At 44.6% G+C, this 23,133-nt stretch overlaps 1 protein-coding gene across 3 annotated transcripts in view; it reads left to right on the forward strand.

Moving 5' to 3' along the window:
* IL7 (interleukin 7) overlaps positions 1 to 22,137 on the forward strand; it is a 170,801-nt gene extending 148,664 nt beyond the window's left edge. For all 3 annotated transcript variants that reach the window (XM_085605381.1, XM_085605380.1, XM_085605379.1), the window contains exon 5: positions 21,350 to 22,137. In XM_085605381.1, coding sequence (XP_085461507.1) covers positions 21,350 to 21,487 — 138 coding nt within the window. In that variant the 3' untranslated portion in view covers positions 21,488 to 22,137. The remainder of the gene's footprint in view (positions 1 to 21,349) is intronic.
* Positions 22,138 to 23,133: the final 996 nt, after the last annotated feature.

Below are 23,133 nucleotides of genomic sequence, written 5' to 3' on the forward strand. Positions count from 1 at the left end.
CAAATAGATAAAAACACAAATTATTAAATGTCAACTAATGGGGCAAAGCTTGGTTCAAGAATATGAAAAATTAGAAAAGGGACGTTAGGTTCTTATGACTGAAAGGTATTGCACACATCAGATTGTAAATAAATGGTGACTAAAGGTTCTTCCAAAGTGTGACTTTTTCTTTCCCAAACTGGGAACTTTAACACTCTCCGTTTGATACAGTTGCAATTGACTTTGAAATACAGAAAATCTATTAATGTGGACGAATTTCCGATTGGCAATACGTGCTGCAGTGCTAACTCTTCCCTTGATATAAATATGTATTGTGCGAGCATTCAGAATACCACTTGAAAGGTGTTTGTGACTAGCTACGAGACACGGGCAAACCGTGTTACATGAAAGGTGTTTGCTGTTCTATAATCCATCCTGGAGAGGAATGCGGGGAGGATGAGAGGAACACCCTACACCCAGGAGCCTTGTTATTGTTTCTTCTGAAGGTGTCCTTTGAAACCATAGATCACTTAGATCCTAGTGCAGGTAATACTTAGGGACATCAGTAGTAAACAGGTGGGTGTGAGCAAAGACTAGTATAACATTTTTCATGCAAATACCCTTATATTGTTCCTGTATGATGCTTAGAAATTACTTCCTCAAGACTCTCACTAAGCAACATCTACTCACATATGTTTGGGTTTTGGAAAATTTGAGAATTATTCAGTGTCTTCCATCTCTCAATATACGTGCTAAACAAGACATTTTCAGAGACCTAATGAAGTCCTTGTGGCACAGATTAGCTAGAAACGAATATATGCAGAAGTTCAAAAATGTACTATTTAGTTACTTGTCGGTGCCATTTCACATATTGACAGTGGATTGCTTCAGGGCATTGTTTCAAATGTCTGTAAAAAGAAAAGTAAACCTATAAAATATAATTTGTTATGAGAAGCTTCCTGCTATGGTGAAGCCACTGAGTAACTAATGAAAATGTAAAATCTTTATAGTAAAAGCGCCTCAGCACATACTAAGCACAGCCATGCTGGTTAGTATCTGCAACTAGTCCTTTTCACAGGCTTCTACTAAATGATAAGAAGCTTGTGTATTTATGCCACGAGAACAGAATGAGCACATCCTTCCCCTGTATGAATTTGGAAAGAACAAAAGGCTTAAAGCATGTTTAAGAGAAGCACTAACATGCATAAGGCTTGATTGAGAGTTGTATGGTAACATGCAGTTTTCTTACTTGTGAAGGACATACTTAATAGGAAAAGAATCCACGATCTGCATTTCATTTATAGTGTTCACTTTTTGGCAATTAATTCCACATCACAATTCTCTTGTGGGTTATCATTTCATCCCCAAATCAGAGGATTTCTCATTACTGTCTAACACTAAGTGATGTCTAGAATAATGTAAACATGTCAGAACGTTCCTTGGGCCCTTTCTCTGCTTGTGGTCCAATTCTCTGCCTTCAGCCTTTTGTCAAAATGCCTAGTAAACCCAGTTGCACTTACAGAAGTACCATATATAGCCGTATTCTATCTTCACTAGTCTTTACTTGTTCAACAGGAATTCATCCACTGGTTGGGCATTACCTCGTGCTATTTTACTACCATCTCATCACTCAAGAAAATAGAGCTTTCTTTCATTGTGCTGTTTGTAGTTCTGATCTTCTCCTAGTCAACTGGCTTTATCCTGAGATAAATATTGCATACATTATTATTTCTTTCTTGTTTCCTGTACCACAAATTATTATGTTGTCTATTTTGACATATAACTATATTCTGGATTGATCTAGCTGCACATCACCTTTCTTCTTATATCTTTAAACATTACATTTTAATACCTTAATTCCAACTGTAATTGTTACCTCATTATGCTCTTCGGGATTATACATTGCAGTAGGATGATGCACCACATGGACCTTTTCCAACAATCTTCAATTTCAAAAGTGAAAAACAGCACCACATTGTCAGTAACAAACTTATTTGGAGCACCCTCATTCCAAAATATCCTCATCAATATATCCTCCTAAAAACGTGAGGTTTGGGCACATCTGTGTCCATTTCTGCTTTAGTCAGATTATGTTTTCTTTTAATAGAATACTTTCGTATAACTCATAAAGTCCATGGCAGTCTTTTGAATTGCCCCCTCTGGTAGCTTCACCAGATTTGTGCATTTTATACTATCTGACTTCTTTCTGTGGAGCTTCAAAGTCACAGATGTAACATGGACCTACAATGCCACCCCACTATTTAACAGCTGCTACATATTTACCGAACTGTAGATCCTCACAATCCTCTCTTTTTATGTGAGGAGACTCTGCAGTCATAAAGACACTACTCGTAAAATATCCTTTGTGAATAGGAAACAATTGTAAACTTAAACAAATGTGTAAATTGACCTTTGTGAATCGGGCACATAGTATTTGCTTATGTGCCTGAGTTGTATACAGGTGGCAAGAAAGAACTTTTGTCAAGTAACATGCCATCTCTGCCACTTGAGATAATGCATACTTCCAGGCAGTGTTCTGTGTCTCCTTTGCTATTCATTCTCATTATGTAACCATCAGCTGTAATGCTACGAGAGGAGATGGTGGTGAAAGACATCAACTCAAACCGATTTTGGTCAATTACAATATTATTTGTGCATTAAGTCATATGGTACATGAACAACTAGAAGGTTACCCTTACAATTGCATTTGTCATTGTAGGTACATTTGTGTTGTGGGGGAGAGTCTATCGGGACTAGAAATTAATGGAGTAAATCAGAATTCTTTCTGTTCTGGCATCTCTAAGCAGACATGAAGGCAAATCTTATGTTTCATTACTTCTCCCACTCAAATATTTAGGATTTAGCATAGCTCATCATTAATGTCTAATAGTACTTTTGCAATATTAGGAAAGATGAGTGTACCTGTCTAATCACCTTATGGTTAGAACTGCACTCTTTAAAATGCTAATTGTCTGAGCTGCTATAAATGTTTGTCAACAAACCATTTGTTTCAGACTCCCAAGTTCTCCCTGAACAATAATGAAATATTACCTAGGTTGACTCAACAAATTAAATCAGATGCCTGCTCACACAGATCCATTATGTGGAACTATATATTCTCAATATAATTAGGAACAGCTATACCATGCAGTGTACTTGAAGTGCACTGGTGAAGTAAAACATGTCAATTTACTAGCACGTAACCAGAGACAATTTCATTTTGCTGGCTTTGCTGGACTGATAAAACCCCAAAAATAAGTTTGTGACATCAACACTGAGGATAGTATTCCATAAATGAAATGGATAGGGCTGAATATGTTACAATACGTGTGACTTGATCCGTAGGGTAAAGAATGCCCATGAGAGAGGGTAGGGAGCACCAATAAATGAGCATGGTCTCCTCAAAATGAAAGGGCTAGTGTCATAAGGTTCATAACTTCTTAGGAAGACTGCGCTTTGGACAACATAACCATCAAAACTGTGTGAGACTGAGTCTATGCACACCATCAGGATATATTGGCCTTAGTTCTGGTTAGCTTACAGTGCACACCACTTGTACCCCTAACCTGGCAAAGTAACAGGTGGTATTTGCAACCTCAGAACATGAAAACCCTGACTTCCCAAGGAAATTGTGTAAACGGATCAGTCACTTTTGTTAGTAAGTCATGCATGCCCTTTCTTGCTTAAAATACCTGTGCTGCTGTAATCAATAGAAGGAAACAAAACAGAGTGATCAGCATAACAAGAATGGTAAAGAAAATTAACAGTTCAACTATTGTGCTGTTACATGGATTATATGCTTTCAAATAATTACAGTTATGCTCCTACCAAGCGCCCCCTAGCCTAGTGTGCCTAGGGTGGGTGAATATGGCAAAATCCCTTGGGGTGAGATAACTCCCCAGTTACCTTTGAGTATGTTTCATCAGGGGGGGTGTCTTGGTGTAGAGCTGGGCACCATCCTACTCAGGAGGTAAACAGGATTCAGCTGGGATGGTATTCTGGCATAGGGTGACGTCAACAGAGTCATTGAAATGCTTCTCTGTCTAAACAAAGGAGTGATGTTGTTTATATAATAAACTTCACCTGTGTTATCATGCCGATGCCCCATTTAGTCCACCATTATTGATTCCATTTTTACAGAGTTGTCACCAAATGGGCAACAACAAACATCAACATTTTCAATAGTTAACTTAGCCCTCGTACAGAATATTCACAGCTCTTATAATATGCCCATGAAGAAATTTAAATGTAAGCAAAGCCATTTCAGAGAATATTATCCTATACAGGCATGCAAGCAAATGTTTATCAAGTGCCAACTTTCAAGAAAGAGGTCAACTTTAAACGTGAGCATGTAAAATGGTGATGTTTTTCCCGAGACTAAGTGACCACATAATAATAGTTGACCAAAGGAAGATAGCTGTTTGTTATCATTTACCAATAGATTGCATTTTTGGCAATGAACTACCACCAGCAGGGAGGGAACCAGTGAACAAAATCAACCCCGGTTGGCCCACTGGAGGTTTCTCAGGGTACAGGCCCTAGGGATAGGGTACAAGGACCAGGGGGAAAGCAAGGGGTAGGATACGGGTGCGTTTTGAATGTTGGAGGATCAGGGTGCCAGGTGTTACCCGCTTTGATAGCAAAGGACCAGAACACTGGCGCTGGTGAGACCACTTCTGTCCTGGAGGTGCTGCCTGCGATTTCACAGAGCCAGGAGACAAGAGCCCCTGAACTAGGAAGACCTCTGCATGGCATAGATAGTAGCATGAGACATCACTCTTGATGTGGGCTGTGTGTCCTCACTGGAAGTGTTGCACTCTCTCAGTATTAAGATCCCGAGCTGAAGGGCCAGTCTCAGCGTGTCTCAAGATGTCACTCCTGCCATGGTGGAAGTAGAGTGCCTGCATCCTGAGACTCTGCCCCCTCTCACCTTCCTCCGCACACTGAAAGCTCTAGGTTGTCTGAAAGGCCTCATGGAGGTTTCATAGCTAGTAGCTTAAAGACTGGAGAGTTAGGGAAGGGATATCAGGAGTTGTCAGCATTGTTCTACCACATGTTGACTGAAATTTTGGAGAACAATGTATTCAATCTCTTCCAATTGAGCATCAGAGCTGGAGTGAGCAGTTAGTATGACATACTGCAAATATCACAAAATGTACTGTGCAGTCTTGATGATAGTAACTCATGCTTATTTATTGTCCTTAGACCTATTAGCTGTGTTTCATATGGTTAATCACTCCATTTGCCTTTAACTCCTCCTAGATCTGTGGGAATAGATGGAACAATTGCTAAATGGCTTTCCTGTTACTGCAAGAAAACAACTAACAAAATCTTGTGACACTACATCTGAGTGATTTTCTCCCACATAAGTAGTAACCCAAGGTTCCATTCTCTCCCCAGCTGATTTCCAACTGTATACCACATCTCATGAACTAAGCCATTCATCATGTCTCACTAGATCAATCTCAGCTGCACATGAACATTTTCTCCCCGATTGACAGCTCAGTTGATTCTGTCATTCTTGAGCATATCCAGGCTTGGATGTACAAGCACAATCTCAAGCTGAATCCACTCAAAATAGAGATATTTTGATCATTCATCCCCCCACACCTTCTTGCAGCTCCATTACAATTCAATTCTAGATTTGAGTGTAAGCTTTTAATTCTTGAATACACTCTATCCCTGGGCTTCACATTGGACCAAAATATAAATCAACACGTTCATGGCAGTGCCTGATCAAATAGTGCCCAGCATCAATTCGGACTCTTTCGACAGATCGAGTCCTACATTTCCTAAGGTGACCACCAAATTGTAGTTCAATCCTTAGTCTTATTTATGAGAAAATGGTTGGTCAATGCATATAATCATTTACAAATGTGTTAGACCTGGCCCTTTTTGCAGGGTTATCCCCAAACGTTTTTGCCTTCTTCTGCCTATTTCTCTGACCTTATTTTTCTTGGCTTTAGGACTCTGGGCACTTTACCACAGGTAATCAGTGCTAAAATGCTTGTGTTCTTGTCCTAAATATGATATGATTGGTTTACACCTGCTTGGCATATTTGATTTACTTGTAAGTCAGTTGTAAAGTGGTATAACATATACCCAAGGCCTGAAAATTAAATGCTACTAGTGGGCCTGCAGCACTGATTGTGCCACCCACAGAAGAAGCCTTTCAAACCTGTCTCAGGCCTGCCACTGAAGGGCTTGCATGCGCAGTTTATTTCCACTTTAACTTGGCATTTAAAACGACTTGCCAAGCCTTAAACACCTGTTTTATTACACCTGGGTCACTCCTAACATAGGCCCTAGGTAGCCCTATGGGCAAGGTGCTGTGTAAGAAAAAGGGAGGACATGTGCCTTTGTGTGGCTTGTCCTGGTAGATATCAAAAGCAATAGGGGGAGAGTAGAGGCAGGCTAGAGTAGGGACCTGTCCTCTACAACACTATATAAAAAATCAAGAGAGGCACCCTCCGAAGGGAAAAGAAGGGGACATTCTTTACAATACCTTGCAGGAGATACTAAAGGAAAATATATATTTTTTCTTTTCATAAAACCCATACCCACCCTATGCCCCTTGGTGGCATGCTTCATTATTGGGTCCATCCCTGTCCTCTATGGACGGGGCTTGCTACTGCCAACAAATAAGTGGGAGCACTGAATTGTTAAATATAGGGGGTCCCTAAACACCTAACCACATATGACAGAATTAAAGGAAGTGTTTTTTTTTAAGCAAAAATGAAAAGGTTTAAAAATACCAAATTTGTGGGTTCAAAAACAAATGTATTCTCTACCCCAAAGGAGGTATGTTAAAATCTGGGGTCATGTGGGAAAACCTTAGGCTTCAGTACCTATCGTTTCCCTTTTGGTCAACTAGTTTCATGCCTTTCCCTAAGGCATTTCGTCAGGGCCTAGGAGGAAAAATGATGTTCCCACTCCAAGTGTCACACTTAACACAATAATTATGAAGAAAAAGTCAAAATAAATGGAAAACACCTAATTTGGCCTGTGTTAAATATCAAAAAGACTTATAATGCGACTATCATTGGGCCCCATGAGTCCATTGCTGATTATGTGGAGGGATACCTCTAGTCAAACCTCCGTCAAGGCTACTCCCTCTCTGTAAAACCTGAACGCGCTCGACCGTGACTCTGAAGTTGCCACGGTGAAACTAGTTGACCAAAAGGGAAACAATAGGTACTGAAGTCTAAGGCTTTCCCACATGTGCCCAGATTTTAACATACCTCCTTTGGAGTAGGGAATAATTTTTTTTTTTTAACCCACAAATTTGATATTTTTAAACCTTTTCATTTTTGCTAAAAAGAAACACTCCCTTTAATTCTATTATATGTGGTTAGGTGTAAAGGGACACCCCCCCCCCCATATTTAACAATTCAGTGGTCCCACGTATTCGTTGGTAGTAGCACACTCCGTAGAGGACAGGGATGGACCCAATGATGAAGCATGCCACCATGGGCCAACCCGGGTAGGTGAGGGTTTTATGAAAAGGAAAAACGTTTTCTTTTCTTTTTGTATCTCCTGCAAGGCATTGTAAAGAATTCCCCCTGCTTGTCCTGGTAGGACAAACAGCCTATTTAATTTTTCACTGCTGATAACTGCTTGTCCGTAATACCACAAAGTGTGGTATTTGAGTTTACCCCAAATCCTGGCCTCTTCAGTAGGAGCGAGCAGCCTACTCGGCTCTCCTCTTAACGTGTAATTGCACAGTTTGGCAACAGGAAAATGGTAGGCATTTCAGGTTTGGTGTGAAAGTTTACATAAGGTGTTCCAGGTTCACAAAGGGCTTTCTTTTGGGAAGTGATAGCGTTAGTTCTATGTTCTTCTACAGCGGTTCTGTTTCCTGAAGTGACAGAAATGTCTGTGCTCATCCACTGAAACTACACAAAGAATCCTCTCTCACTCTCCTCCTCTTATTGGCTTTCCTGTACTTTTCATATTCATCCTCGCTTGAAATATTACAGTATTAAATCAAATTGAACATTAGCTCTAATAATGGATTTGTGTCATATATCATCAAAGCCAGACACAATGATTATGATACATTGCTCGAAAATGCTTCAGTCTAAGAAAAATTAACAGAAGATCAAATGAAATAGACTTAAAGAGGAAAAGTGATCTGTTAAACAGCCCAGCACAGCGAGCCTTGCAATAAATTTCCAGTCAATCAATTAATCATCTGAATTTATAAAGCGCACGACTACCTCAACAAAGGTGTCCCGGCACTAAGTTGCAGCTTCATCGTGGGGGTAATAAGTGGTCGATCTAAGGCAAGCGGAAAAGCTAGGTTTTTAAGGCCTTCTTAAAGGACTGTTCTGACTCCATCATGTGGAAGTGGGGGGCCATTGCATTCCAGAGTTTCTCAGTTTTCACCGTGAATGCTCTTCCCCCTATCCTGGCCTTAATGAACCGGGATACCCTGAGTAGTCGCAGGTGATTTGATCTCAGGGCCCGGTCTTGTTGGTATCTTTGCAATTTCTGCCTCAGATAACCCAGACCCTGATCTCTGGTGGCTCTGTAGGCCATGGTGAGTGTCTTGAACTTGATCCTCCTATTGACCGGTAGCCAATGGAGGCGCCGTAAATGTGGGGAAATATGGTGGCGAAGCGTCACTTTCTGAATTAATCTGGCCGCTGCGTTTTGAATCATCTGCAACCTGCAAAGCAGGTAAGCTGGAAGCCCTAGATAGAGGCTATTAGAATAGTCCAGCTGGGAAGTTACCCATAGTCCTTTGGCAATACGAGCCGAAGCAGAGGCACGCGCTGCTGAAATGAGAAAGAGGCCGAGAGCGTCTCCCTCCAAGCCCACGCCCCGCCCCAGGGGTCAACACATGTTTCCTGGGGGACGCAAACTCACTCTCCTCTCCTCGTCCAGCGACTTGGGCCTCCGATGCAATCGTTGGGACTTGGCAACGGTGGGCTCGGGCACGCGGCTCTGCTCCTCCGGGGCTGTCGGTCCGGACCGCTACTGCTACGAAGATCTCAGGCTGCCACAAGGCACACACACACAACGTCGCTGAGACTTCCTTGAGCTTCGGGTGCACGATCACCGGGCACTCCACACGAAGGTCTCAGGCTGCACGATGAACAGACACGCAGCGTCACTGAGACTCACTTTAACTCCGGGTGCACGATAACAAGGCAATCCTCACGAAGATCGCCCGCTGCACAAAGCACACGCACACAGCGTCGTGGAGACTCACTTGGATTCCGGTGCACACAATAACTGGACAATCCTCACAAAAGGTTCAGGCTGCAAAAACCACACGCAAGCAGCGTCGCTGATCCTCGCTTGGACTCCAGAAACAAGATCACAGGGCAAATGCCGCTGAGACTCTCCTGGAAACTTTTGTGGTCCTGAGTTTCCACAACGGAGCCAGATCACCTCGGGTCCTTGGGGATAAGTTACTTCAGGACACAGCAAAGTCCTTTCAAGCGTGGGGACACAGCACACAGCAAAGTCCCTTTAGCCTTTCCTTGGTTAAAACAGCAAACTGCAGGCCAGCCCCAGAACACACATTAAGGGTCAGTACTTTCCTTCAGTCTATTCAGTTGTTTCTTCCTTGGCAAAGGTTCCTCTTGACCACGAAGTAGCTCCAGTCTTGTTCAGTCTTGATCAAGCCATTGTCCAAAGTACAGGGGCTTCAGTTATACCCCTCAATGGTTTTGAAGTCTTAATGTTTCAGGGGGCACTGACCCCTGTTAAAACCAGTTCTGGGTGCCTCCCTGCCAGTGACACCTTCTTCCTTTGATTAGTGGGGGTCTGGATTCTCAATCACTCAGCAGGAGATGGGACAATTGTTTCATAGCAGCAAACCAGGCCTCTTCACCTCTGGGGGCTACTCCTCCCCTACACTCCGGATGCGGGTCAGCCTGTTGCGGTCTCACCTCCTCCCCTGGGTCAAGACATTCCCCAGATCCTATCACTTTCAAATCCATATAGTCAATCCACATCCAGGCAGAGACACACAGAAATGTTAGAGCACAAAAACCCAGCCACTTCTAAAAGAGTGGCTTAACAATAAACACACAATGCAATAACCATTTTCATAAAAAGATACTAAACTTCACCTCTCCATCTTAAGTTTTTGGGAAGATAGGCTGGAAAACATATTACACAGCCTTCCCATTCTAGTCTATGGGCAAGATGGCCTTTCAACAGTGAAGAACGAAATGGAGATTATTTCACTATCAGGACATGGTACACACCTTAGTACATGCCCTACCTTTCACATGCACTGCACCCTGCCCAGTGGGTACCCTTTACCTATGATAGGGGTGTCTGATGTGCATAGAAAGGGAAGGGTAAGGTCTGGCAAGTGGGTGCACTTGTCAGAACACATGGCAGTTTAATAACTGCGCGCAGGCACTGCAATGGCAGGCCTTAGTTCCCTTTTAAAGGCTACTTGAGTGGGTGGCACAATTAGTGCTGCAGGCCCACTAGTAGCATTTGCATTACCAGCCCTGGCACACATAGTGCACTTTACTAGGGACTTTACTAGTAAGGCAAACATACCAATCATGGACAAACAATTACCATTGCACTTTATACAGGGAGTACTTGCACTTTGACACTGGTTAGCAGTGGCAAAGTGTCCAAAGCATCTAAATTGGCAACACCATGTCGGAAAAAAGTTCTGGGGGGGAAAGCAAAATGTTTAGGGAACTTTAGCCAAAAAGGGCCAAGTCCTACACCAGATGTCAGGGAGGAGTTCCAGATCTGGCTCAAGAGCAGGTAAAACAAAGGGGCCAATAGTTTAAAGAACCGAGCCGGGCAAGGATCTCCCGGGGATCACGACTTTCCTTGAGTGGCAACAGGCAAAATTCAGACCAGGTGCCGGGAGGATCGGGGGTAAGAGAGGGTAAATGAGAAGGCGGGCAGCTTGATTAAGGGAAGGCAGAGTAGATCATTTGTATTTTTTCCTCAAAATAGTCAGACAGGTCAGCACAGAGCCTATGAGACTGTGCTGTCCAGAGCCATGGGATTAGTAAAGCTTTGGACAATTTTAAACATCTCTCTAGCCAAGTTGTCAGATTGTTTAATCTGGCTCGAGAAATATTCCCTCATGGTACTGCGCTTGAGCCTATGGAATTTTTTTAATGCCTCTTTTTAGAGGCCTTTAGCCACCGAATCATAGGATTTATGCCAGGAACATTCTAATTTCTTGCAAAGTCTTTTCTCTGTTCATAATTCCATGGAGAACCAGGGGGGCAGAGGGTTTCTGTCTTACGCACGTCACCGTTCTGAGTGGAGCAACATTGCCTAAAGCGGAGGTGACCCAGCAATTTAAGCTGGATACATCGCTATTGGGATCCCCGGTTGGCTGGGGGAGAGCATTTAGGACCACCGGTCCTATAGCTTCTTGGGTGACTCCCTTTCAGTTTCTCCTACTTCCGGAGATCGTCTGGGAATTGGACTGTTTGGATTCAAGCGGAAAATTGAACGGTACTGAAAAATGGTCCACTTAGGTGCCCCCATTGTGAGGTTGGGTTTATTGGAAAAATAAGGTCAAGCATGTGGCCCGCCTTATACGTATGGGTGATCACCAATTGCGATTTGAGATTTAGGCCCTCTAGGGTTTGTACCAGCAATAATACCTGGGAACTTTTTTTATCATCCACATGGGCACTGAAGTCGCCTAGCACAATAAAATTGGCGTGCTGTCTTGAGGTCTATATACTAACATCCCGGCCACTGAAGAGGAGGGTGAGATTCTGACACAAAAGGTTAGGGCCTCAATGTTCCCAATGTGCTCTATTCTCCTAGTGGAGATCTTCCAACCCTCACTCGGACAAACAGCCACACCCCCTCCCATCTTGTTGCCCTCTCGATTGGCACAGGTCATCCAAAAACTGCCATGTACTGCCAGCCTCAAGTCGGGGTTTGTGCCCTCCCTCAGCCAGGTTTCTGTAAGAAACCTATGATCCCAGGAGTTTGACCCCAGGGAAAACCAAATGTCCTCAGCATGTTTTGGTAGGGATCTACAGTTTATTTATTTTGAGTTTTAGAGAGCACGAACCAGACCCGTGAGGGTATCGGAGCGCTTCTCAGGATTGACAGGTGATATAAAAGACTTAGGAAGAGTGGATACAATTGAGGAAGAGCAGGTAGCTGCATTAAACAACAAAAGAAAAGAATAGGCAGTAACAAATCCCGGATACATGTGGGATAAAAACATTATGCAAGAGCGGCAGTCTCAGTTCCCGGGTGGGATGCCCTGAAGTGCCTGGCAAATATCATCCGGAAAAGCTGTGGGTAATCTCGTAGTAGTATGTGAAATGGAGTCGCTGAGGTGATTGCAATGCGAGCGTTAAGAGAGGAATTTGCCCATTAGGAAAGTTTTGGCCTCCTTTTTGAAGTGTGTCAGAGACGGAAGTCTTCTGATGGCGGGCAGGAGTGAGTTTCATATTCTTAGGGCGGCCCCAGAGAAGGCACGATTGTACTATTTTTTTTTCCCGCAAGCGTGCTGGTTGGAGCAACATGTTTCGGGCGGACCGTGAGTTTCTGGTTCCTCTGGATATCATGAGTTTCTGGGTGAGATATGCTGGAGAATTGGAGTAGAGAGTCTTGTGCGTGATGCAAGCCAGCTTTGGTTGGATTCTGGCCTCGAGAGGAAGCCAGTTTAGAGCTTTAAAGTGAGGAGAGATGTGGTTGAATTTCTTTGAACCAGTTAGGAGTCTGGCGGCGGCGTTAAGGCAGGCTTTCAATGGGGCCAAAGAGTTCTTGGGTAGACCTGAGAGGGTAGAGCAACCATATTCAAGTCTGGAGATGATTGGTGCCTGGGTTGCCATTTTTAGGTCGGGAGTGTCGAGGAAAGGTTTCGGGTGTCTTAAGTAGTTGAGGTGAAATCTGGCAGTTTTAGCCATCAAGTTGATATGGACACGCATATTCAGGCTGTAGTCTAGGGTTATTCCAATGGATTTAGCAGAGTCCACAATGGTAGGAGAGCAGTTTAGCGCTGTGACAGCCTTGATCCATTCTTGAATGTCTGGGTTGGTTTTGGATGGGAAGATAAGAAGAAATTCTGGTTTTTTTTTGCGTTCAGTTTTAGTGGGTTAGATGTGAGTCAATGCATGGTCAGCTTCAAGGCCTCATTCAGGGACCGAATGTCCTCAGGAGAAGAGATTTTAATTTAGATCTGTGTGTCATCTGCATACATGTGGTAGGCGATGATGACGGTGCGTAGCACCTCTGAGAGCGATTCAAGGTAAGACTGAAGAGGGTGGGGGATAGGGTTGAACCTTGGGGGACTCCAACCGTGATCGAAGAGGGAGCGGATAAGTTCCAGTTGATTAGGATTCTCTGTGAGCGATTCTGGAGGAAGGACCTAAACCATTCAAGAATGGTGCCATCAAGTCCCATCCTGAGTTTGAGACGTTCAAGGAGAGTTTCGTGGTTGACCATATCAAAAGCCGAGGATAGGTCCAGGAGGATTAGGAGACAAGTTTTGCCTTGGTCAAGGGCTTGGAGGTGGATGGTGGTTTCCGTGCTGTGTCCCGGTCTGAACCCGGATTGGAAGTCATCGAGGAGGTGGTAGTTGGTGATGTGTTGGCTCAACTGCTGTTGCAAACATTTCTCCAGAACTTTCGCTAGAAGTGGGATGTTCGATATCGGTCTATAGTTGTCAGGGGAAGCCGGATCCAGCGTAGGTTTTTTTAAGATGGGGACAACTTGTCCAGCTTTAAGAGAGTCTGGTATCAATCCCTGTAGGAGGGATGCGTTGATTATTGCAGTCCAAGAGGGGATCACCGCTGGGGAGACGGTTTCTAGGCAGCTATAGGGGAGAGGATCATTGTAGTGATTGTTCGGGTTTAAGGGGTTTAGGATTTTCGAGTGTTCATCATAGACTTTAAAGTTGGCGTAGTTTGGGAGTGCGTTGCGGAATTAAGTTTGTTACCTAGGGCAGTGATTTTGTCACAGAAGAAGGAGGAAAATTCCTCACATGTTATGAGAGATTTGGGGGTTTCTTTTGAAGTTTTAGACCGTTTTAGATTGGTGTTTGACCAAATCGAATAGCTTGTGAGGTCTGTTCTTGGCGTTCTCCAGTTCTGTTCTGAAGAATTCTTTTTTTGAGTTGACGATTTTCCTATTGTAAGCATTTCTGACCTGGCGGAGAAGTTTTAGATGGGCTGCTGACAGGTACTGTTTCCAGTTACGTTCTGTCTGCTGGAGGGATCTCCTCGTTGTTGAGGGATCCATTGAATCAGGGGTTCCTGTCTTTGATCTGGGTTCTTTTTAGTTTTAGCGGAGCAAGGTCATCGAGAATGTTGGAAATAGTTGTGGAATAATTATCAGTGAGGTTGCTGACCATAGTGAGATGGGGGGGGGGGGAGGTCAGTCTCACAGCGGGCAGCCAGTATCCCGTGATCAAAGTTCTTGGTGTCTTCTAACCCAACGTTTTGGAATCACAGGTTGTGCTGACCAAGTCTTGTTGGAGCCAGGCAGAAGGAAGGTGATAGCGTGGTGGTCAGACCAATCACAAGGGTCAATAGAGATAGAGATAAGTTTGACTGCTGATTCCTTAGCGATGATCCAGTCTAGAGTGGCACCTTTCAAGTGAGTCGGGAGTGAGCAGGCTTGGGTAAGGGCTTGGTCATCCAGGAAGTCTCTAATGGCGTTGACCTGAGGGTCCCTGGGGTCATTCCAATGCAAGTTGAAGTCGCCAAGGAACATGTCATTTGAGTTACGGGACACTTTGGCTGTGATGATTTCCATGAGGAGGTCAGTGAAGGTGTCGTTCATGCCTGGGGGTGGTAAAAGATGTGTAGTCTGCACAGTTGGGTGCTGTTATTGCATATGGAAAGTGCAAGGTATTTGCAAGAGTCAGTAGGATCCGCCAGAAGTTCAGTAACAAGGTTAGAGCAGTAGATGCAGGCAATGCCTCCCCCTTTTTTTTTTTATTGTCTGTCCAGCCTTACGATGTTGTAATTGGGCGGGACTAAGAGGTCTAGGCAGGGCGATGCAGATTCATTTAGCCAAGATTCGGTCAAGATTGCTAAGTCGGAGTTTAGGCTCAGGATGAGATCGGCGACGTCAGGGGCATGCTTTACTGCTGAGCGGCAGTTAATTAGGAGGCCGGACAGTGGGGGGTCAGACTGTGGGTTGTGAGTCGGGGCAGAGATTGGTACCCGCGCTAGGTCGCGGAGGGTAGCAGATCTGTTGGGGTAGGTTGCAACAGTGCGGATAGGGTGTTCGACGCTCAGATCTGAGGGGCATGGGTTTATCAGGGCAGAATCATACCAGATGAGGAGGTCTGCAACTTCTTCCTCCGTGAGGTCTATAGGGTTAGGCATTACAGGGGCAGGTTTGTAGGTAAGGAGGAGGGCCCGAGTTTCCTCCTCTGTGAGGTGGCAAGTGTGCGTGCGAGGGGGCAGGTGTCTCAGGGATAGCGGTAAAGGGTGAAGAAGGGGTTCAAAGAAAGGGGGAGTAGAGTTCTGCGAGAGCTTGAGATTCGAGAAGGAGAGTTTGGTGAGGTGCAAGAGGTTCTTTAGATCCAGTAAGAGGGATGCTGTTGCAGGCCGGGGGCAGATGGAGTGGGGGCGATTCTGATGGGATGTGCAGGTAGTCTAATATTGAGGCTAAATCGACCAGTGCCATGAGCACTTGCAGGAGTTTCAGAATCCATAAAAGAGGGAAGATTTTGCGGGCTGGGGGTTAGAGGTTTTGGAACGCTTCTGTTGGCATGAGCTGGTAGGAAGGTAGAAGGATTAATTTGGCTAGAGTCAATAGTCCTAGGAGGAGTTTCAGTAACCCTGAGAGAGGGAGGAGCTTGCAGGCAGGAGGTCAGAGGTTTAGGCACGCATCGGTTGGCATGTGTTGGTGGCATGGTAGTGTGGCTAAGTCGACCTGTGTCGTGAGCTCTAGGTAGGGTTGTATGTGGGAGGCTAGGCGCCCTTGGCAGATTGGGCGAGGGATGGTGCGGGAGGGAAGTGGACGGAGGAGGGTTGTGCACATAGTTTTTGAGGAGGGTGAAAAGGTCTGTGAATTTATTGAGGTCTTTGGGTGGAGCTTGGATCAGGATGATGCCGTTTTTTTATATGGTGATGGTGAGATCAGCACGCAGTATTGTGGAGGGTGCAGTCCTGAGTTTATGGCCGTATGGAATGTTCCTGGTTTCGTGTACCTTAAGGTGGTTCGAGAAGGCTTTGCTCCATAGGGATGTTTTCCTGGAGTAGAAGATGAGGTCATTAATGACTGTTCCCTTGTCCGCGCTGAAACGCAGGTCGGAGACCAAGGTCTCGGGATGACTTTTCAGGATGGAGTGTTTGAGGGATTTAGCGGCAGTTTTGGAGAGATTAGGAGGATAGACAACGGTTTAGGTGTTGTCGCCAGTGGAGGTCAAGCATGGCCCTGCCATGCTGGAGGAGAGGGGGGGCTCCCGCTAAGACGTCCGTAGAAATGTAGGGCTTTGGCCATGAGGAACAGGCTCCAGGGCCTACCTAGGAAGTCCGAACCCTGGCAGGGTGTCCCAAAAACGGGAGCGGCAAGAGAACAAGAGGCTGGACGGAGTGCGATAGGGTAAGGTGACTTAGGGTAGGACGATCAACCTCATAGTGGCTCCGTGGAGGTTAAGTTCAAGGTTCTCCAGGGTCAGATTGGGTAGTGAGCGAGGGGGGGACACAGACTCACCATAACCATGTTGCCAGGAGCCTGGGCCTGTCCAAGGTGAAGAGTTGCAGTCATCACCTGGGGCAAGAAACCTGTGTCAGCGACTGTGGCAGCAAAGAGAATAGGAGAGTGCAGCCCCCCTGCTTGTCCTTGGCAAGGCGTCAAACCTTCAGAGTTGGCGGACTGCGGCCGGCTAGAAGAGGCTGCAAATTAGTATCCTAGGCGAAGAGAAGAGTCATCACCAGAGCAAGAATCCTGTGTCAGCCCATATAGCATCATGGAAAATGAGGGAATGCAGCCCCCTGCTAGTCCTGGGGGAGGCGTCGATCTTTCGGAGGCGGAGTACTGCGGGCCAAATTGAAGCGGCTGGAAATTAAAAAATTAAATTAAGAGTTCGGAAGAGGATGGATATTTAAATACCACGTTGGCTCTGGCCAGGACGGCCCACAGGCATCCAGATTCGTAGTAGCGCGTGAAGGCTGCAGGTTCAGGGATCACGGGCAGCCTAGCTCCGAAGCAACGAGGTGGAGGTCAGTGCCTGCGGTCGAGCTCCGAGACAGACAACAGGGCAGTAGAGCAAGGCTGCAATTAGTGCCTCAATTTAAAAGGGTGGCAATATTTAGATACTATATGGGGCCGCAATTTATGATCCAAGAGCGGACTGTGGCCGAGACAACCCACAGGGGCATCCGGAATCGAGGCTGCAAGGTGGAGGCTGCAGTTTCAGGGATCGTGGGGATGGCCCCTGCCGGGCGGTCGAGCTCCAGGCCGGGTTGAAAATCAGCAAAGCAAGGCGGCAGAAGGATCTCACCTACATCGGCGAGCAGGCTCGGGTCTGACTGCGAAGTGGAGGCAGCAGATTCAGGGATCGTAGGGACGGCCCCTGCCGGGCGGCCGAGCTCTGGGCCGGGTTGAAGATCAGCAAGGCAAGGCGGCTGAATGGACCTCAACCAACATCAGCAAGCAGGCTCAGGTCAGGAGGACCCCAAGGGCATCTGGCTTCAGCGCAGCGAAGTGGAGGCTGCAGACTCAGGGATCCCGAGGTCAGAAGAGCAGCAGCAGGCTGCAACACGGTGCTGGAGATCAAAATGGTGCCTGAGAAACACAGCCCCACTGCAGGAGAAGGGCGAGCACGACGATGCTCCAGAGCGTTGAGGAAAACTGATCCCCCGATCAGGTGCTGGCAGCAGGATTTCGGTGAGGACCACCGGGACGAGGGATGGCGGTATTAGGCGGGACTAGTCACTGTGCTCCTCAGACCAGCGGGAGAGTCTTAAAAGATGGTGCCTGCATACCGGGTGTCCCCACAGCGCCAGGAGAACTCGATCCATAGAAGGTAGGCACGGGAGTCGGGAGAGCCGACTACGTCAACCGAGGGTTCGCCGCCGTAGGGATCCGACTTCTAGCTGCAAAGGCAAGGCCCTAATATTAGTGCTGTTGGCCAAGAGGTCACCATAGGGGGTTTCAGAGTGATCCTACTGCCACTCAGCCCACCTCCGTTAACCACCAGTTCAAAGAGGCATGTGCTGCAGCAGTAGTCAGAGGCGACCGTCCCCACATCTATCTTGGCCTTTTCCAAGCAGGCCGATTTATCCATATAAAGCAGTTGCTCTATAGACCAAACAATGGGGGTCAAATTTGAAATTCGGGCAGCATGTCTGGCACTGGCCGCGGTCCAGACGCTGGCGCATATGGGCTTGCCTTTGGCGCGCCGGCTGTGTGGGGCTGCTTCACAGCTTCCATTAAATAGGGGGTTGAGGCCGCCCAGTCGACATCTAGACCACCGACCCAAGATGGCGCCCAATAGTGTCCCAACTGGGACGACTGGAAATGGCCGCACCCAAAGCGGCAAGCAGGCATGCCAAGAGCCCCTCTTCACCAGCGCTAACTAGTTGAGAGCACTAGAGAAAATTTAAAAGATTAAATTAGTGAGGAATGCAAAATAAAGGTCAGCGCTCCTGCACCCTGCAACACGCAGCAGTGCAGGAGCCACACTTACGTAGTAAAAGCAACAGAAAATTGCTAAATTTTTTAAAAACAGAATTAAAATTATTAATCACAAAAGTAGGCAGCAGGAATGAAATAATGGGGGCAGCACAGCCCACAGTTACCCCCACTGGAGTCCGCCAGAAACAAAATGGTAATATTAGTTCAATGTATGTAACATATATGTGCATCCCTGTTATTCATATATAAGGTCTGTAGAACTTGTTTGAAAATGTTGAAGAGGAATTTTATTCATAAAATTTCAAGGAAACTATTAATGATTTGCCTGAATTACTACAATTGTGTACACAGAGAAGTCAGTTTAGAAATGAGACTTTTCTCTCCTTTGGGAAGTTTAGTATTACAGAGACCGATTAATCTCACTGTACAAATCTTGCATCTTTTGAGAAAACTAGGGAAAGTAGGACATCGAAGTAGGTGTAATGTGTGAAACAAGCATTTGCAATACAATTGGTCTCGCATTACTGAAAGTTTGAGCTATTGGCGTTGCTAATAATAATGCAACGCCAAGGGCTCAAACTTTCAGTAATGTGAAAGCTGTTGCAATGCAAATGGTTTTTTTTCTATTTATTTATTTATTTTTTAATCAATAAGCGTGGGTGCCAAAAATAAAAAATTGCAATTCAAGATCTCAACCCAGTGCCTCATATATGTTTAGCAGTGTAATAGGACGGGATAGCTCTGGTATTGTAAGTTCTGTGTCTTTGTCTGTTAGGAAGACTAAGATATTTGCGTATGCACTTTTCTCAGTTACTTGTTGATGTACGAATCTGTATACAAGCTGTGGGAGCAGAGCGTTTTACAATAGCAAACGTAGCAAATTATGAATTTCAAATGACATTTTCTAACTATATTGACTAGAGGGGTGACCCGGAAACGACCAGTTATTTGAAGATCTGCCACTGCATCTACTAACATCCTCTTTGCAACAGTCAAGACGTTAATGTCGAAAACATTCCATGTATGCCCTCTAAAAGCAATGAATCAGTTTTGTTTGTTATTCCTGCATAGAACGCTGCATACCAGTTACACAAGAAACAGATTTGTGCTTACAGAGAAATCAAGCCTGTTTGGAAAGTTTTAGCACAGCACATGCATCACTCATTCATGTGCTAAAAACATGGTTTGGTAAAGAAGGTTATAAATACCATCAGTATTTCTGTGCCAGCCTAAATGCCCATCTCAGCTCGCGTGGTCATTGACATGCCTAAGCTTGGAATGGCGGGTAACTACATCAATACGAATTCCAGTTATTGTGCTTACGGTGACACCACTTGTCTTTCACCACATTGTTAATATGTCAGAATACACAAAATGACCTGATGAACTCAAAAGATCGCATTGGGATTTGCTGAGTTTGCTTATTATGGGCCTGTCAGTTATCATTCTGTGAACTAAACTGACAAGCAGCCACCTCACACCCGTGGCCCCTTCTCGAAGATTCCATTGTCAGATTCATCACAAAGCGCATTGTAACTGCAGAGTTGATTGTGGGGTAACTTAAGTACCATGTGTAAGTAACGACGTATTACTGCACAGTGTCAGTGTGTGGCCTAATATATCACTGACACTTCCTCCAGCTCAGTCAGCCTTACATACCTAAGCCTGACATATGACTGACTCTGCCACGGCTCTGCTGGCCTGTGCCGCATGGCTAAATGCTTTTAAGGTCCAAAAGGCGAGACCGATTGCATTGCAAATGCGTGTTTCAGTTGTGATCACAATACTTCTTTCCTACCTTTGAAACTGCCTGATGTAACTTTTCTTGTGGGAGCCCAGAGAGGTTACCTTCACATGTCTCTTAGGAGCGCAGGTGCTTCTGCGCACTATTGTTACAACCTAAACTTGCATACCTTAAAGGTTATATGGGGACGTTTTACCGTTTTGACATTTTTCTCTGCATGCTAAAGAGTGATACCTGTTTATGTGCATAACTTGCAGAGTATTTATTTAATGCATGCCGACTTGGTCTTCGTTTATAGTCCTATCTCGACATAAACTGTAAAGTGTCCAATAACCAGACAACATCTTTCTTTTTAGCACTGTGAAGAATCACTGCTTTCTATAAGATATATTGAAAAGTAACTATATGATCCATGTTGTTTTGGTCTCTGTTGTGTTCAATATTCTATATTTTTACATAGACATGTATGGAGTCATTTTTGTGGTGTATTTATTGTGTTTCTGTGTGGGTGTGTTGCACAAACGCTTTACAGATTGCCTCTAAAGATAGGCCTGCCTGGTCTGCACCAAGCTACCAGAAGGTGAACACAGGTTATCTTTGTTGTGTAACTTCCTTGCCCTGACTAGAGTGGTGAGTTCTGCCTGGCCACTCTTTGGTAGAGTCTCTTTTGTGGTGTATTCAATGTGTTTCTGTATGGGTGTGTTGCACAAATGCTTTAGACATTTCATCTGATGATAAGCCTGCCTGATCTGCGCCAAGCTACCAGAAGGTGAACACAGGTTTCTTTGTTGTGTAACTTCCTTGCCCTGACTAGAGTGCTGCCTGGTTTAGGTGCATACCCTAGCCAACCAGAAACCCCATTTCTAACAAAATGTAATCATTCAGTCTATGATAGGCATGTAGTTTGGTGTATCATTTTTAATTTAACAGTAGCCTAGTAAACTGCGGTCTTGAAATTCTTAATCTCTCTACATGAAAACCACAGTTAAATCATTTGTGGGTTAAAACTCCATCCCCTTCTAACAGTTTAACTGTTTTTTTTGTTTTTGTCTACAGATTGAAAATTTTGTGAGCTGTACTAAATCCCAAAAAACAAGTGTGTACAGATGCAACCAGAAAATATGTGTACTCAAGAAAATGATAGATAGCTTTAAATCCTGCTGGGACCAGTTGAGGCAAAAGTATCCACCATAACGATCTGCCTTTGAGGATGGACGTTATGAGATTCCGGCACTCATTAAAATCATCACATTGCCTATGGCCCTGCTGGGAGGACAGTGAACTTTGTTTATGTGGGAGTTTGCTTGCACAGAACAAATATTTCTGCTCACACATGCATCTACTCATTTCCTGTTCATCATATTTCCATCTCCATTTGCTGAAGTGCTAAAAAACATAAATAGACTTCGAAAAGGCTTTTGTATTTCTGCAAGATGGACGCCTGTAATCAGATGAATGAGAGATACAGCAAGAAATTGCATTCCTTCTTAGATGCAGTAAACTTGGAGCAGGAGTTTTGTTGCCAACTCTAGAAGTGACAAGGCAATCTCCATTTTTGAATGGTTGTCATCTTTTTTTAAATGCTGACAAAAAGAGAAATGTGTACTTAATCAAAAGTACACTTTGTTCTTTGCTAATTCAAATTCTGTTTTGTTTCTTTTTTCAAATCTTATTTTATTTCCAGAGACTAATATATATTTGTATTTTCATAATAATAGACGAGTGCATATTTAATATAGGCCCGGTAAATGTTTTGTAAATATTTTTGTATATTTGTAGTTCCTGCATTTTTGTATTTTGTATAACTTTACTACCCTTAAAAATAAAAAATATATCATACAAAAGAATTTCCAAAATGGTGCTGTTCATAACAGAAGGTAATATTTTGCATAATTAGCAATGGGAAAATTTTAATTTTGCTTGTGAAATTCATGTAATTCTTGAATTTTGCGTTAGGCAAAATTGCAGAAATTACATGAAATTTTGCTTTATACAGATTCATATAATTGTTGCACATGTGAGACTCTTTCACGCAGAAAATATCTCACTAAACGATATTATAGACGTGGGTGCAGAGGAATACATGTCTTTGGGAGGCGCACTGTATTGTGCCACAAAAAGGTGGTTCACTTTCAGTGTGCCTCGTAAAGACAGCTCTCTAGAGTAGAGAAAGGGGGACCCATGGACCCTCCCAGACATACCCCTGCAAGTGGGTGCAGTGAGTGACTATATCCCCTCTTTAAAGTGCAGGCGAGTTGCCGTCTGCACAGTGAAACACGGACCAGCCTTGAAGCAGCTGCTCTGTATTTCACTTAAATGCGCTGCCCCCAGAGCAGCACGAATTTGCAGCTGCCCTGGGGGCAGCACATTCACGGTAAGATGGTGCACTTGCTGTGTTTGCGCATGGCACAGCTATTTAAAGGTGCACCGTGGCGCAAACAGGGAATGTGTGCTGTATATGTAATATGGCCCCTGGTATTTTCACATGTGATAAGTTCCCACCAGAAACTATTAGATAAGGAAAAATCACTCCTGGGAATACTGCTCATGTGCAACTTTAAAAAAAGCATTGAAACCACATAACACACAAGAAACGTATAATTTCTTTGAGCAAAAAACAGGCAAGTTGTTGTATGGGATTGACACCAACATGCAAAACCTTGCAGCACAATTTGCAGAGGGACAAGTAGCCCGGCTCCTGAGCATAACTCGAATTCTCAGTAGATCAGATTCGCAGAGTATGCCTGCTCCCAGCCACAGGTCACATCAAGGAACAGTAGTTCCACCATTCATTCAACACCACCTTCCATCTCCTCCCTTTCTCAGACATCCCAGCAGAC

This window comes from Triturus cristatus, chromosome 5_1, assembly GCF_964204655.1.
Source record: "Triturus cristatus chromosome 5_1, aTriCri1.1, whole genome shotgun sequence".
Lineage (NCBI taxonomy): Eukaryota > Metazoa > Chordata > Amphibia > Caudata > Salamandridae > Triturus > Triturus cristatus.